The 15712-nt window shown below is 37.4% G+C and overlaps 2 protein-coding genes across 4 annotated transcripts in view; one reads left to right on the forward strand and one right to left on the reverse strand.

The window, feature by feature from the left end:
- Positions 1-358: 358 nt before the first annotated feature.
- LOC141847269 (plasmodesmata-located protein 6) lies at positions 359-2488 on the reverse strand. The gene is given in 4 exon segments (XM_074735267.1): positions 359-518; positions 681-782; positions 1739-2453; positions 2456-2488. Coding segments are annotated over 4 exon segments (861 nt in total). The 3' UTR covers positions 359-507.
- A 2437-nt stretch (positions 2489-4925) lies between these two features.
- The window catches only part of LOC141847498 (mediator of RNA polymerase II transcription subunit 23), a 34437-nt gene continuing 23650 nt past the window's right edge, over positions 4926-15712 (forward strand). For 2 of the 3 annotated variants that reach the window (XM_074735561.1, XM_074735562.1), the window contains exons 1-7: positions 4926-5051; positions 5138-5181; positions 7178-7277; positions 7365-8381; positions 10131-10362; positions 11921-12138; positions 13044-13257. In XM_074735561.1, the coding sequence (XP_074591662.1) occupies positions 4965-5051; positions 5138-5181; positions 7178-7277; positions 7365-8381; positions 10131-10362; positions 11921-12138; positions 13044-13257 (1912 nt within the window). In that variant the 5' untranslated portion in view covers positions 4926-4964. Of the gene's footprint in view, positions 5052-5137; positions 5196-7177; positions 7278-7364; positions 8382-10130; positions 10363-11920; positions 12139-13043; positions 13258-15712 lie in introns of those variants that run through there. The other variant, XM_074735563.1, reaches the window with a different exon arrangement.

Below are 15712 nucleotides of genomic sequence, written 5' to 3' on the forward strand. Positions count from 1 at the left end.
CTCATTTTACCTCCTGTCATATATCTTATTTCTGAAAATACCCTTACAGTTTCAAAATTAGTAAAGTACGCACTAAGAAAAATTGTTGAAATATTTTTAATCATGGAAAAATATATATAATCTATTAGATAGAATTTATTTGCACACGTTAATCATTAGATTTTTTTTTAATAATCTCACTCAAGATGATTTTCTTTTTTATTTAAATAAATCCAAAACACAACTTATACCTATTTAAATATTAATCTTTAAAATATTTATTTCATTTAAATTTTTTATTTGTTTCCTTTAGTACTTTATCATTGCATCACATCCGTTTGCACTTTGCAATTAAACACGATCACACAACTCCAATCCCAAAAGCCAAAATAACAACTTTGTTTTAAGAACAGCTCAAATCCTAGTTTCAAGGAGCTTTCTCATCGATATCAGTTTGACAAAAAAGAGTAGAAAAAATCATGGAAAAGAATCTAGAGCTTCGAAAAAACTGCCAACTGAAGAGCTTCACTAGTATTTGCCTGCAAATCAATGAATCAAAAAGATTTTTTTTAAATATTGTAATTATCGAGGTGTTAATTATTTGATTGTATATATTTAAATAAATAAGAACCACTCGATTAAGTTCTATAACTAAAATAAAGAGGAGCAAATTGAAGTTTTGACTGTAATGATTTGAATACCTTGATTTCTTGCTTTTCTGATAAAGGAAAGGAAGACAAGTATGAGAGCAACTCCTGCAATGATGCCGATGATGATTGCCACTGTTTTCCCTATCTCATCATCTGAAGCAATATCAAAATTAAAATTTAATTAATTTATTTATATCAGAAATGTTTAAAAAATATTTATTATTATTGATACGGCGGGGATAGGTAGTCTAACAGGTGACACCATCGGATTGGTGAGAAGTTAAGTTGAGTTGTAAATCAAAGAGAAAAGGATATCCACTCCGACTCGAGATAGATCAATCAGAAGATCGAGGTGCCGATGTGCTAAGTCAAGACACACCCTAGTAGCTGAGGCAAGTTTAAGAGTAACTAACTTCTTCAACTCAACCACCCCAAACTCCTTCAACTTGACCACTTCTGACTCTTTCGATTCGATTGAGCTCGACACTCCTTAGTCATGGGGGGAAATGTGGGTGTTGTGATAAGCAAAGGATGTGGAGTGACGGGAGGAATGAATAAGAGCATGTGACAGCTCCACGACTTGAACATGGGATTGATACTTTCCCTCCTAGGAGATGGTATAAAAGAGAGCTCACTTTCATGGTGTGTAGGTACGCGCAAAAGCCATCATAAATCTTTCTTCACCTTATGCTCTTTTCCCTTTCTATGTCCTTAAAAATTTAACTTTAACATTAGAGTAGTTGAACTAAGGTCTATCTTACCCTCCATTTTAACTCTTGTTGAGTTTTATAAAATTTTACAGAGCTCATCCTTTCACCAGATCATTAAAGCTCATCAACCTATAAATAACTCATCTTTCATCCTCGATCTCATACTAGAATAATAATAATTATTATTATTATCATCTCTTTTTGTTTAAAAAAATCTTTATATATTCACCAAAGCCGCTCTATTTTAAAGTTGTTTTAACTAAAATAGTTTTGTTTTGATTTTTTTTAAATTAAAATTGCTCTAAGGTGATAAATTATAGTTGAGGGTTGTTTTGATATATTTTTTAAATTTAAGTGCTATAATGATAATTTACAGTTTGGCTTGCAACATCAACTCACCGTGGTCATCATCGGAGGTGTCGACTCCGTCGGACCAATACCTGACGTAGCACTTGCCGAGGTAAGCGTCGCCTGCGGCGGCGATCCGGCCGCAGGCCTCCCTGAGCCGCGCCAACGCCGCCTCCGTGCACTCGTCGCACTGCTTCGCCGACTGGTCGCCGACGCACTGCGCCACCGCCTTCGCTTCCCCGGCGGTGCCGAGCCTGTAGCTACCGCCTCCGCTGGCCAACAGGGAATCCAGCGCGGCGTCTCTCATGGAGAGCTGCAGGCTGGCGTCGCCGCCTCCTCCGGTTACGGGGGCGGAGGAGGTGGCGCACTTTCTGTAGAGGACGGCGGTGTCGGGCTTGCCGAGGAAGGAGTCGTTGCCGTAGCGGAGGAGGCATCCCCTCAACTGGACGGAGGCGCCGGCGGCGGAGGGGCAAAGGGCGGAGAGCTGGGAGAGGCCCGAGCGGACGCAGGCGGCGCAGTCGGAGTCCGGGAGGTCGCCGCGGCACTGGAAGAGGCCGTAGGCTGGCGGAGCGCCGCTGGCAGCGGCGGAGGTGAAGTTGGCGTAGGAGGATAAGGCGGCGGAGTTGGCGAGGAAGTCGAAGAGGGCGTCGACGTTGGATTTGTAAGGGGAGGCGGCGGCGTACTTGGGCTGTGAGCATCCGCCGTAGACGAAGTCAGTGAAGTCGCCGGAGGAGGAAGAGGCGGAGGAAGAGGCCACAGAAAAGAAAGGAGGAGGAGAAGCAAGAACTTAGACAACAACATGTTCAGATGTCTTCTAGTGTTACTTTCCTACTTGTGGTTGCTCTCGTATATTTATCAAGATCGTCATGTGACCAACCGTGTAAAACCGTTAAGACGACATATTTTACTTTTTATTGAAGAAGTGAGAGAGGGAGAAGTTGGGCGCTACAGATACGAATGAGTCCATTGAGCTACTACATTTTACAAATCAAAACACTTCTAGTGGTTCGATTGGATCAAATTAAATTTTTATCGGATCAAACCGACCTTCAATTGAAGCAATAAAAGGGGGAAAAAGGGTTTGCGATCATGAAACCCCCAATCATTTATCTGAACACTCCAAAAGCCAGCAACACGGTGGATGAGGTGGTCCTAAAAGCTAAGGTGTCACACGACCTCATGCGCCCTTCTTTACTCATTGATTTGTTTGGTAATGGAGTGTTGCACCATTTGCCAAAGGTGTTACTCATCGCATTGGATGTGAAACTATTATTTATTTAGACTCAATCTTATGAGATCAAACCTAATAGTATCTGTTTCTGCCTGTTTTTGTTTGGGATTGCCTCAAGATGAGTCACTGGATAACTACCTTCTATGTTGACGAAGTCGCTCGACACCCAAGTGTAGTTGGACCGACAGGAAGTCTTATAAATCTCCAAAGGAGAAAAAGAGTTAGAATGAAGGTTAGAGATGTCTGTCTCAACTACTCCGACGTTCAAATTAGATCACCGGTCGGATGTTAGGAAGAAGAGGAGATGAGAGTGGACAGATGTAAAGATGATTTGTGTGTACATTGGCCTACAAAGACGAACTCCTTTTATATAGTGTAATAGGAGTGAGATATCACATCTGCAATAGGGAAAGTATCCTATCGTTGTAGATGAAGGTTCCATCACCCAAGTTACCATGTAAAAGACCATGTTGCGTTAATTATGCGTTAGGTTATCCAATGTGTTATGCCAATCGCCCCATGTGTTATTCAGGTTGCTATTAAGCAGGTTGAGGTGGTTGGGCCAAAGGGTTTAACATGCTAAGTGAGGGGTGTCGGATCGATGGAGCCGAGCCAACTAAACAAGAGTACCAATTTGGCGAGGCTAACTCGACTAGGGGGTCAACCTCCGTCAGGAAAACTGATGAGTTGACTTTCATACGAAAGTTGGACAGTTGGTCTTCGAGTCAGTCGGACTTTGAGTTAGTCGAGTTTTGAATTCAGTCGGCTTGGAGACAGTTTGGAGGTCACTTTCACTTCTTTTGTTTGACATGTCCCTTCCCCATGGGTTGAGCTTTGACTTTCTTGACCAGGCAATGCAACCCATAACAGTATCATTATACAATAATGGCCCTTAAACATTGGTAACGAAAATATTAACTATTCTTTAGTGCTTGGAGACCTCTAATGTATTATATACAATACAAATTTATTTTATATTTTGGTACTTTAGCTACCTATTCAAAATGATGAATTATAAATTTATAGTTGGTTAATGTTTTTTTTATATTTCAAATATCTAGATCCTTACGGATCTTATTATTCCCTCTGGTTTGTCCATTGAATACATCTAAAAGTGCTTGCGTGGAAAGCTATTGATGATCGACCTTCATAATCGATCTATCGTTCAGGGCCGTGAGTCACAATATGACAACGACATTAGGTGGGACCACTTAGTCCCACTTAAGTAATCATACTTTGTGTTATTTTCATGGTTTTTCTAACAAATAGAGTATATGTATGCTCCCATCGATAATCAAACTATGTGTTATAAGAATTCACTAAACGCTTTATCACTGCATCATGGGGGTAATTATTTGTTAAACTCAATGACTCTACAAGATATGGATATTATTGATTAATCAATCATGCCAATTGGGTTGGACAAATTAATAGATTGTGTAGGTTAATTATGTTATTGACCTGAACAAGTCAAATGCAATTACGGAGCTAATCGAGTTAGTTGAGTTGGTTAATATATGACATACTTATTGAAATGGACAAGAGTCTAATCTCGGTAAAATCTAAGTAATGCCCTCTCTGTAGTGATCAGTTATAGACCGTGTAGGATCACTGGAATGGTAGATTCTATTTTTTACTAAAAAAAGTTAGATGAAATAAATAAAATATTTCTTACAATGATATTTATTTTTATTAATGAATTTTTTTTAACGAGTTTAGAGTTTTATTTAGTTAACGGATATTTTAGGGAGTTTTTCAGAAGAAGCGCGTTCCTTTTAGATACAACTTGTCAAAGTGACACACCCCTGATAATTTTAATAAAAAAGTCATTATTATTATTATTATTATTATTATTATTATTATTATCCTTTTTAAAAGAAAAGGGGGATAAATGATATTTTCGGGTAAAAACCGAAAATAGGAGGCCTAAAATGCAACTGTCCATTTTTATTTTTCGCGTCACTCCCACGAACCGCCGGTGTCAGCAAAGCGTAGAACGGCAGGAGAAGCAGCGGGAGGAAAGAAGCTCGCTCGATGCAGTAGACGATGGAGGTGAACCAGCGCTCCGCGCGGGCTATCCAACTCCACCCTTCCCGCGCCGCCGTAGTTGATCTCTTCAACCTCTATCTCGGGGTAACCTATTCCCCCCTCTTCCTCCGCTAGTTTGCTTAAATTCGATCCATGGTTCCCTTCCCTTTGACGGTAACTTTTTCTCGCAGAGGAACACCCGGCAGAGATTGGACGACGCCTCTCGCGAGACTCCGTGAGTACCAAAATGTGATTTTTATCAGCATTTATGTGAATCTCTCGGTAAATTGAAGTGGATCGAAATTAGGACATCCGGAAGGGTTTAGGGCGTTACTGTTATTTAATTAATTAGAGCGAAAGTTATTTATCAATAAGTGGAGCTGTTGTCGTGTAAAGGATTTCGTACAAAAATAATTAGCAGAAGTAAAGCGATATGATATCCACTATGAATCGCAAGGAAGAAAGTTATATCTAAGCTATTGGGAAATACAAATTGACGGTTTTGAGCTAGGGTTTTGCCTGATCAAAGGGATCGCTGCTAGAATTTTAGTATCTCACCTTTCAATTATTTTATTGATTATGCTATTTGCTGGCATCAATAAATTTTGCGCCAATACACATCATATGCTGGTTATTCCATAGTTTTTATTTTTTGACAATTCCTTGAACCTTGTTTTCTCGCTTTGTTCCACCTTAGAACCTTTAGTGGCATCTTGGTTGTAGTTAGGAACTTAAGATATTTATCAGATGAGTAAAGCTGTTGTCCTGTAAAAGGATTTCGTGCAGAAAGAAATTAGCACAGGTAACACGGTTGTAAATCCACTGGAATCAAATTGAAGCAAGTTTTGTCTGAGCTATTGAGCAAGACAATTGATGGTTTTGAACTAGGGTTTTGCATGATCAAGGGAAAATTGCTAGAATGTTAGAAGCATACCTTTCATTGATCTTATTGATTGTGCTTATCAGTAAGAGCGTATGCATTTGGATAGATGGGGTGCGAAAGGGCTGAGTTTGAGATATGTTCGTTAGAGTACTTCAAATTTTTGCTGTGGATAGGGACACGAAATGCTTTCTGTGGATTGAATTTGGTTAATTTCGGCACACAGCTAAAAAATTGGGTGGATGAAAAGTTTATGAAGACATAGTTACCCATTTTTGTTCACACTCGAAGATGAACATGTGCTCAATGTCAACTACAAAATTGCATTCTACATTGGGCAGGGCTATAAACGAGCCAAGCCGAGCCAAACTTTATGGTGTTCAAGCTTGTTTGATAAGGTAATCAAGTCGAGTTGAGCCAAGCCAAGCCGAGTCTAAAATAAACTAAGTCGTTGAAATGATTGTTCAATCTTGGCTTTGTTTCTATTTTATGAGCTTGAGCGTGGTTCAAGATTGGCTTGAGTTTGATTCGTTTAGAGGTTATCGAGCTCTTAATTCAAGCTTGTTTGATTGTTTGAAACTTTTGGTTGGTTATTGAACTTGATAATACAAATTGTTTGTTCATTTTAAAAGTTTCTTTGTTTATTTAGTATGTTGATGAGAATTTTATTGATGAATATGATTCATAAACATTGTTCACGAATATGATTCACGAACATTAACGAGCTGAACACATATGTGTTCAAGTTTGTTTGTTTAATTTAACGAGTTGTTCAAGTTTGTTCATTTAATTGATCTTGTATGTATTGAACGAATTATAAACAAGTTCTTACTAAGCTGAACACCAAGTTTGTTCATGAACGCTCAATTCATTTACAACCCTAACATTGGGTGACAAGATCGCATCTGAACTTGACATTGATCTCGTGGTTGGGTGTTGTGCCACGAGAATGCTTATGGGCATCAAACAATCAACACTCTGTCTGCATTCGGAGTTGGGTGACACAACTCGAGTTTGACATCCATGGAGGAGAGGATATATGCTAATTTGTGCTTTCTCACTTCTTTTCTTGTTCCCCTTCTCTTCATCCAAACAAAACCAATTTTGTTCCTCCCCTTCCATCCCTTTCCATTCTTATCAAATGCACAACCCAAGTTTGTTGCTAATACACATCAGGCTAGCCACCTGATTTTTTTGGTAACTCATTGAATCTTGTTTTCTTCCTTTTCCACCTTAAAACCTTTCTTGAAATAGACTAGCAGTCAATGCGATCTTGGTAGTAGTTACGATATGGTGTTTGTTTGGACCATTTAGTATCAAACTTATTCATTTACGTTTATGTCTGTGATAGGACCAAACTTCAGAAAAGGATTATTGCTCCTCACGGGGAGCTTCCACGTCGTGATGAACAATTTATATTGGATTTTGAGCAATTGCAAGGACAATTTTCAGTATGTATAAGAATTTCTTGGGATCTTCAACGTTATTGCTGCCATGATAATCATTACTAGCTAACTGTTTATCATATGATACTTCAGGATCTGGAGCAACTGCGTACAACCACTGAAGCAGTTCTTATATCTTTCATTGTGCAGTGCAGCAGTCATGCACCACAATCAGAATTTCTCCTTTTTGCAATACGAAGCTTGTGCAGCAGAGGTTATTTGAAATGGGATACATTCCTTCTTTCACTCCTCTCAGCGGTTTCCTCTGCTGAGGCAACATTTGGGCAGGTGGCTCCAACAACACCTGTTGGGCTTTCATCACCTTTGATTATTTCGTCATCATCTATACCAAATGCATCAAACCTACATGTTTCATCATCATCTAATATTACAATGGCAAATGCATCAAACCTACATGCTTCTAATCCAGCATCTCCAATGCCAACTATTCATGGTGTCAGTTCACCAGCTCAATCTACTACTGATCAATCTGCTGGCACAACTCTATCACCAATTAAGCCATCGGAACTTTCTGTCTCTGGGCACCATGGTATAACTAGGTCCAGTCATATAGCAAAGGGTAATGCTATTGGTTCTCTCCGTCAGTTCTCATGCAGAATTATTCTAGCCGGCCTAGAATTTAGTCTAAAACCAATAACCCATGCAGAAGTATTTACTCATATGCTCAATTGGTTGGTTAATTGGGATCAAAGATCTGTAGTTTCAGAGGAAAGTGATAACAAGAAGACCTGGAAGCCTGAGAGGCCTTTGCACGAGTGGAGGCACACATGTCTGGATGTCGTGTGGATGTTGGTTGATGAAGATAAGTGCCGTATTCCCTTCTATGAGCTTATCCGTAGCAGCTTGCAGTTCATGGACAATATTCCTGATGATGAGGCAATGTTTAGCATCATTCTGGAAGTACATAGAAGAAGGGATATGGTTGCAATGCATATGCAGATGTTGGATCAGCACCTTCATTGCCCTACGTTTGCTACTCATAGGTTCTTGACACAATCCTATCCAAGTTTAACAGGTGAATCATTGGCCAATGTCCGTTATTCTCCCATCACTTACCCTGGTGTCTTAGGAGAACCATTGCATGGAGAGGTAAGCAAAATTGTTTTGTTCATAGGATTAAATTATTGATATTATACATGCTTGTTAATAAATTTTTATTTCCTTTATCTTAAACATAGTCTTCGTAACTTACTCAAGACTGAAAGAGGATTAATACAAGTTTTTAGTTTTTCTTTGTCTCGTTTCGCAATTCCCACTTCAGAATTTATGCCCTACAAGTATTTAGGTGAGCTCCCTGTATTTATGCCATCATGAAGCCCTCATGTAGTCATATAGAGCGATATCATTAGTATCATTTATATATATATATATATATATATATATATATATATATATATATATATATATATATATTGTTATTTGTTTGTATGCTTAATCTCATTCCCCTAGCTTTTATTGGTTAATTTCACAATTTGTCAGTTGCCTTTAAAATTTAAAGGTGTATATACTGTTGTATTATATTTTTTCCTCATTTTATCTGTCATGGCTACTCATTGTTATTATTGTTTTTTTTTTTCATTTTATCTATCATGGCTGCAACTATTTGGCCACAAATAATTCATATTATCTCTGCTACTAGCCTACATATGTATCCCAAAATTCTCATTGTTGTTATACTAGTGTGTATGTTTCTTAGTTGTCCTAAACTATGAACCAAAAAGATGATTAGTTGTATTGATAAATCTACTCGGCTATGAATTTCTAATGTCTAGTTTATGGAAATATTTGAAAGTTGAAAGCTATCATTCTAACTTCAATGGCTTCTATAGATGAAATAATTCATTAAACTTTCCTTGAGTGGAATGTTATTGATAGAGAATGAATGGTAAGTTAATAACACACATGTCCAAGATTCTTGCAGAAGGTAACTTGGAAATTGTAGCGCCAAATTACTGAAACCAACAACATATGCTTCTAAAAATCTTCAGACCAGTAAGAATGTCTGCTGTCAACTCATTGAGAAGTGTTGAACACAAGTACAAAGGAAATAGATGAAAAGGCCAAGGATGCAAATGCCTGCATACTCATTCCATTCATTTTGAAATTCAATACTAGTCAAAATAATAGAAATAATCACCTCCTTTAGTCCCACATGATTAAGTGAAACTCTCTTAGAATATATATATCACATGATGCCCACTTAAATGCCTAGACATTTTTGTTTTGTTAAATTTCCTTGGATTTTTCCATGGTACCAATGTTAGTCCCTCGCTTCTGGCTTTGAGGGGATCTGAATTGAAAAGAAGATTGACCTCCTCCATTTAGCTCCACTTGGCTAAATGGTACTCTCTTTGATATGCTTAAGTTTCCAGGCCCCACAATGAAGCTCTTTGGCATCTTTTGATTTCTGGTTTGGAAATAGACATCTCTATTTTTAAAAAGTTTCTAGGAGTTTTCTTGAAATTAGTTAAAAAAATCACAAACACAAGGAAGCTATGCACTTCACACCAATGCAAATGATATCACATAGAATCAATAAAGTATTTTTGAGGTCCCTTATGCAATTCAAGACACTTGACACTGTTCTAGCTAGGATACTCTATACCCATATGTACTAATTTGGTATATAATATGCTATGATGCATGGATCATTCTGTGCAGACATGTAAATGGAAATATTAGCGTGATTCTTGGCAATTAGATACCTATTTTCTGAATTCATGAATATGCTCAAGGGTGATAAAAGAAAATTGTTGTATGCTTGTGGGCTAATTGCTTCCATATCTTTTGATTCACTTTGGTTTATTTTTCTAATTGAAGCTTTTGTTTTTTTTGTAGGATCTTGCTGCCTCTATTCCAAAAGGAAGTTTGGATTGGGAAAGAGCCTTGCGTTGTCTTAGACATGCACTTCGTACAACTCCTTCGCCTGACTGGTGGAGACGTGTACTTCTAGTCGCCCCTTGTTATAAACCTCCACAGACATCAACACCTGGCGCTGTTTTCTCCCCCGAAATGATTTGTGAGGCAGTTGTTGACAGAACAATAGAATTATTAAAGATCACAAACTCAGGTAATAAGGTGCCAACTTAGAAATTTCTTACTAGAATATCTATATTTACAGCAAAAAGGTGAAACCATCACCTTGGCGGCCCCTCCAGAGTGGCCCCCCACTACCTGGAAGGGGGTAAATCACGGGGGACTTCGCCTTTAGCAACAATAGTGCCTGCAAGGAGTGAGGCAACCAATAGGGCATTCCTCACCCGCTGAGATTCAACCCCAAGCCTATTGATAGCAACACCCCTGTAGGAACTATTTGTGCCAGCCTGTGGGGGCTACTAGAATATCTATATGCATACACAACCCATGCATATGTAAATATATGTATATATGTGTGTGTGTATATGCATGCATGCATGCATGCCCAACTTGGCAGTATTGGAAATGTTTATATAGAATCTCTATTATTAGGCTACCTCTTTTCGATGGTAAATAAGTGTTTGCGTGTGCGTCTTGTATTTGAGGTTAATGAGAAATACATATTTCGATCTTAATGATCCTAGGACTGAGCTACACTGATTAACTATGTATCGAACTGCAGATGTTCATCGATCAATAGACGTTATTTTCTTGCAAATACATGCCTTTTCTCTTTTTCTTTTATCAAATATGAGTGCTTGCTGCACTGCTTGAGGGAGGGATGATATTAAATTCCTTTCGAGTTGGGCACTTTTTTCTTTGTTTGATTGTTTGCTGGAGGGATAGGGAGGGATGATGTTAGACTCTATCCTGAATTGGAAGTATTGGTAGTATTTATAATAGAATCTCTGATTTATTAGGCTACCTCTTTTCAAAGGTAAATAAAATAAATATCCCCTAACTTGGAGTTTGAGGGATCTGATGATGTCAAATTCTGTTCCTGAGTCACTCATTAACTTGGTGTTTGAGGGAAGGGATGACTGCATATTTCACTAGTACATATTTTCTCTTGTTTTAAAACCTTTGCTATAGATGTTACAGCACTGTCTCAGTCTGTAATATGTCACTGTTTCACTAACATTTCAGTTGCAGCTTAGGGCCAATATGTATTAAGGTGCTGCATTCTAGATACAAAGATATCTTACAATCTTGAAATTCTAGACTTATTGCATTTTGCTATACCAGTTTATGTTTTTCAAAAGGCCATTAAGAAATCAATCACAAATTATGTTCTTTAAAAGTCTGTTAAGAAAGCAATTACTTTCTACACCTATGTTTAAACTTTCTCAGTGGATATAAAACACTGGATAAAACACATTATATAACTGAAGACAAACATATCTAAATGTGGATTTATGAGCTTAAAAATTGTAAGTGTGAGAAACTTGTACAGTCCATGACACTAACAATTAAAAAAATCTATTATAATCTGAGTTAATGCTTATTGAAGCTTTTCATTAATTCTACAAAACATGCTGCTCTTGTTTGTATTTTCTGATTTCTTGAAAAAAGGAACTTTTTTCTTGTGGTTTTGTTACCTTTTATTTTGTTCTGGTTATTCTATCTAGACACTCTACTTTTTTTTTTGTGAGACTGTTATTCTTATTGCTCTTTCGGAGAATAACTATCCATGTCCTTTTTCACTTTCCCAGAAACACAATGCTGGCAGGAATGGCTTATATTTGCAGACATTTTCTTCTTTCTAATGAAGAATGGATGCATTGATTTTCTTGATTTCATTAACAAACTTGCCTCTCGAATCACAAGAGGTGACCAACAGATTCTGCGTAGTAATCATGTGACTTGGCTGCTTGCACAGATTATTCGCATTGAGATTGTGATGAATACATTGAGTTCAGACCCAAAGAAGGTGGTTCGGATGCAAAACTCTGTTATCCTTTTCATTTTGTTAATCATAAAAGGACTGCTACCTGTCCTGTTATGTTTCTACATTCTTTGCTTTTCTATAATACACAGAACAATCGATTTAAATAAAATTTTAATCTTTATCTCTTCTTACCTATTTGGTTGAGGTTGACATCACACTTTGCTGTTAATCTAGGATCATAATTTGTCACTTCTTATAATATAATTTTACGGAAGTTGCTTGACTAGGTAGATTTTAGGCTACCTAGGAATAAAAGTTGTACAGTGTTGCATGGTGCATCATACTCTTGTTATTTAGGTATTTCCGTATTTGTATTGCACATGTAACTATTTGGACAAGTTGATACGGAGTGCCTGGTTAAAGTGAAGAAATCATTAAGATTATTATAATAAAGAGTGAGAGATTGAAGGGGACAGGAGCTTTTGGATTCTTGTGTAATATCATGCATTCCTTAGGCCAAAAACAAAATTTAATAGGCCTTTGATGTGATAGGATTCACTGTTCTCTGAATCAAAATATCAGACAATTAGAAACAGGTAAGAAGTTAATATGATACTAATGATAGGGACCTTTTAAAATACCAACATGGTTTGCAATGTTACAAGAAAAATAAAAAATCTACTAGTGAAGCGACAAATAAGATTAGATGTACATGATGGAAATTGAAAATTGTATTCCTAACCCATTTTTATAGATTGATAACACAACTTATTCTTTATAAGATAGGAAACTTATCTAATTTGTGAGAAGTGTTTAAGTATCTGGAATATACTCAAGAGTGTAGAGCTACTCTAATTTGTAATGTTATGTTCTGTTTGCATCTAATATTATGTTTCATTTGCATCTATAAATCTATAATCTAGATTTATGTTTCTTTGGTATGTCAGGTGGAGACTACAAAAAAGATCATTTCATTTCATAAAGAAGATAAAAATATTGATCCAAGTAATGTCAGTCCTCAAGCAATTCTATTGGATTTCATTAGTAGCAGTCAAACTTTACGTATTTGGTCTTTCAACTCTTCAATTAGGGAGTACCTCAACAATGATCAGCTTCAGAAAGGAAAGCAAATAGATGAATGGTGGAGACAAGTAACCAAAGGTACTTATATTTCTCTATAACCTTGCAAAAATATTCATTACTTGCTTCCAATGCTTGTTTCTATATCCTGATAAACCCATAAACCTTGGGCCTTTTTTTTCACATTGCGGAGAAATTGATGCTTGCATCATTCTTACTTTAAACAGCAAAGAAAAGTTAAGACTGGCTTTGATAACCTCCAATAACCAGAATGTCTGTGATAATTGTTAGGCCTTTCTTATTCCACAAAGGCACAAGCATACAGGATAGCCTGGTTGGATATGCTCCTACGCCTTTAATCTATTGTATTACTGAAAACCGTTATATGGTGTTTTCATCATTCATAACTATTTTTGTACCATTTCATTCAATTTCATATCTAAAGTTGTTTTATTGCTATTTTGTTGTATTGACACTTCAATTTTCGTTATATAGGCATACAAATTTCCTTTCTTACTAGCTTGAGCTCAAGACTTGAAAACTATCATTAAATATTCCTTATTCCATTGTATTTAAGGGTCATCTCTTTGATTCTCCACTAGAGTTCTTGGTTTGATGGGGTGACACTCCTTAGGTGAAGTCATTGTCGATCATGATTTTCTTTAGCATCGGTAGTGTACCTCTAGTGGCTTTCTCGATGTCTGCTAATATCTAGTTGCACTGAAGAGTTTCTTGAGGACCTCCTGGCATGCCCTCTTCAACTCTCTTGTCCACCACATTTTGCCATATTGCTTCTACCTCTGGTCTAAGAAGGAATTAGTCTTCCGAAGATGGATACCCATCACATTTTCTCCCTCTTCACAGGCAACTTTAGCTTCTTCTTTGCCTAGTGCCTTTGTTGCCCCCTTTTTGCAGAAGGTTTAATCTCTGGGTCAAGAACTACTTCCCACATAGATCCTTCTGGGATCTCAATATGATCATCTGTCATCAGCCAGGTTATTTGCTTAGACATTCTCCACCAATCATTTGATTGTTGGCTTTGGAATTGGATGCACCTTTATTGTAAGATATCCATTGTGTATCTGTGTACTTTTTCACTGCTGGGATCCCTCTGTGGAGATTCCCTCCTCATCTTGCTCCCAGTTGACTGCACCTCCCTCACCCAATTCGTCCAACTGATTGCCAACTGTTCTCATGAACTTTTTCTAGATGAACTTAACTGTTGCATGCTTGGATGTCCCTCATCTGTGAAGTCATCATTGAGCTCTCCATCTACCTCAGTAGCTCATTTCAACTCGGGGCCAGAAAATTTTCTCTTTCCCTTCTAGATCTGCGAAAACAGTGTTGCATCTTATTCTTCTTGTCAATATATCCATCCATACCTCAAAGCTGAAGTATTGCTCACTAATTATTGGAAACCATCTGGATCCTTGGTTAAGTACTCATCCATTCGACTCAGATTAAATCACGCATCTTGAATTATCCATTGCCCAGCAGACATCCTATTGTGGTCCATGAGGATCATCTATAAGACAAACTGGCCATCTGATTTAGCGAAGATGATAATTTGGAATTTTTGCGTTGATGAACATTTTATAAGCATCCCATGGACTCAAAGATTCCACAAATAATCCTATGGGTCAAATAAACCATCAGAGCTGGTTTCAGTCAGTAATACAAGAATCTCTTCAATGTCTAACAATTTGTTGTGTTGATTATGTTTGCACGGAAAGATTCTGCTATCTTGGGTGCAAACTTTATATATATGCTTGATACATCTTCAGAGAGGTGTTAATAGTATCTACCTGCTATCTTGGTGTATTCATATCTACTTTTGTTTTGTTGCTATCTTGGTGCATTCGTACTTCCAACATTTCTTATTCATGTATACACATCATGTCCAAGAGGAACAATGCCATCAAATTGTTTGCCAACCATTGTGTTTACAGATATCATATCAAGGCATGAGAGGTAACTATAGGCATGTATTTTTCAGAAATGACTGATTCTAACCAGATTAGAAGTCAGAACCTCTTGCTCTGGTAGCATATTAAGTTTGATTTGTTTAATTTCACTTTCCCACCCATGCCTGGATAGTGGTAAGAGTATAAATGTATAGATTATGACCCTTTTCACCTTTGAGATAAGTGGTGAGTTAGTCAAACAGTACACAAGCTATTGGTTCTCCTATTTTTATATCATTGCATAAAGGCTACCAGGTTATAAACATGATGTTAGTACTTGAAATCCTTTCTATAAAATATCCTTTTGCACCATTAGCTTATTTCTGTAGCCACCACTGGTTTTTGGTGTTATTAGTATCGAAGATGACTAGGTTTTCTCCTGCCCAACACACACACTCTCTCTCTTGTCGAATGTTTGTATTTAGAGAGGCTGAGCAAAATATACTTATACAATTGCTTTGCAGTTCTTCTTGCCTGTTTTGCTTTCATAAACTATATCTGGGAGCCCTAGAGGATGTTTCATGAGTACTGCTAGTGATTTACTTATCCTTGGTCTTCTTCTGATGGAAGAG

The sequence above is a fragment of the Curcuma longa genome, chromosome 16 (genome assembly GCF_044706935.1).
Source record: "Curcuma longa cultivar G26 ecotype Majalengka, Jawa Barat chromosome 16, ITB_CL_G26_1.1, whole genome shotgun sequence".
Classification (NCBI taxonomy): domain Eukaryota; kingdom Viridiplantae; phylum Streptophyta; class Magnoliopsida; order Zingiberales; family Zingiberaceae; genus Curcuma; species Curcuma longa.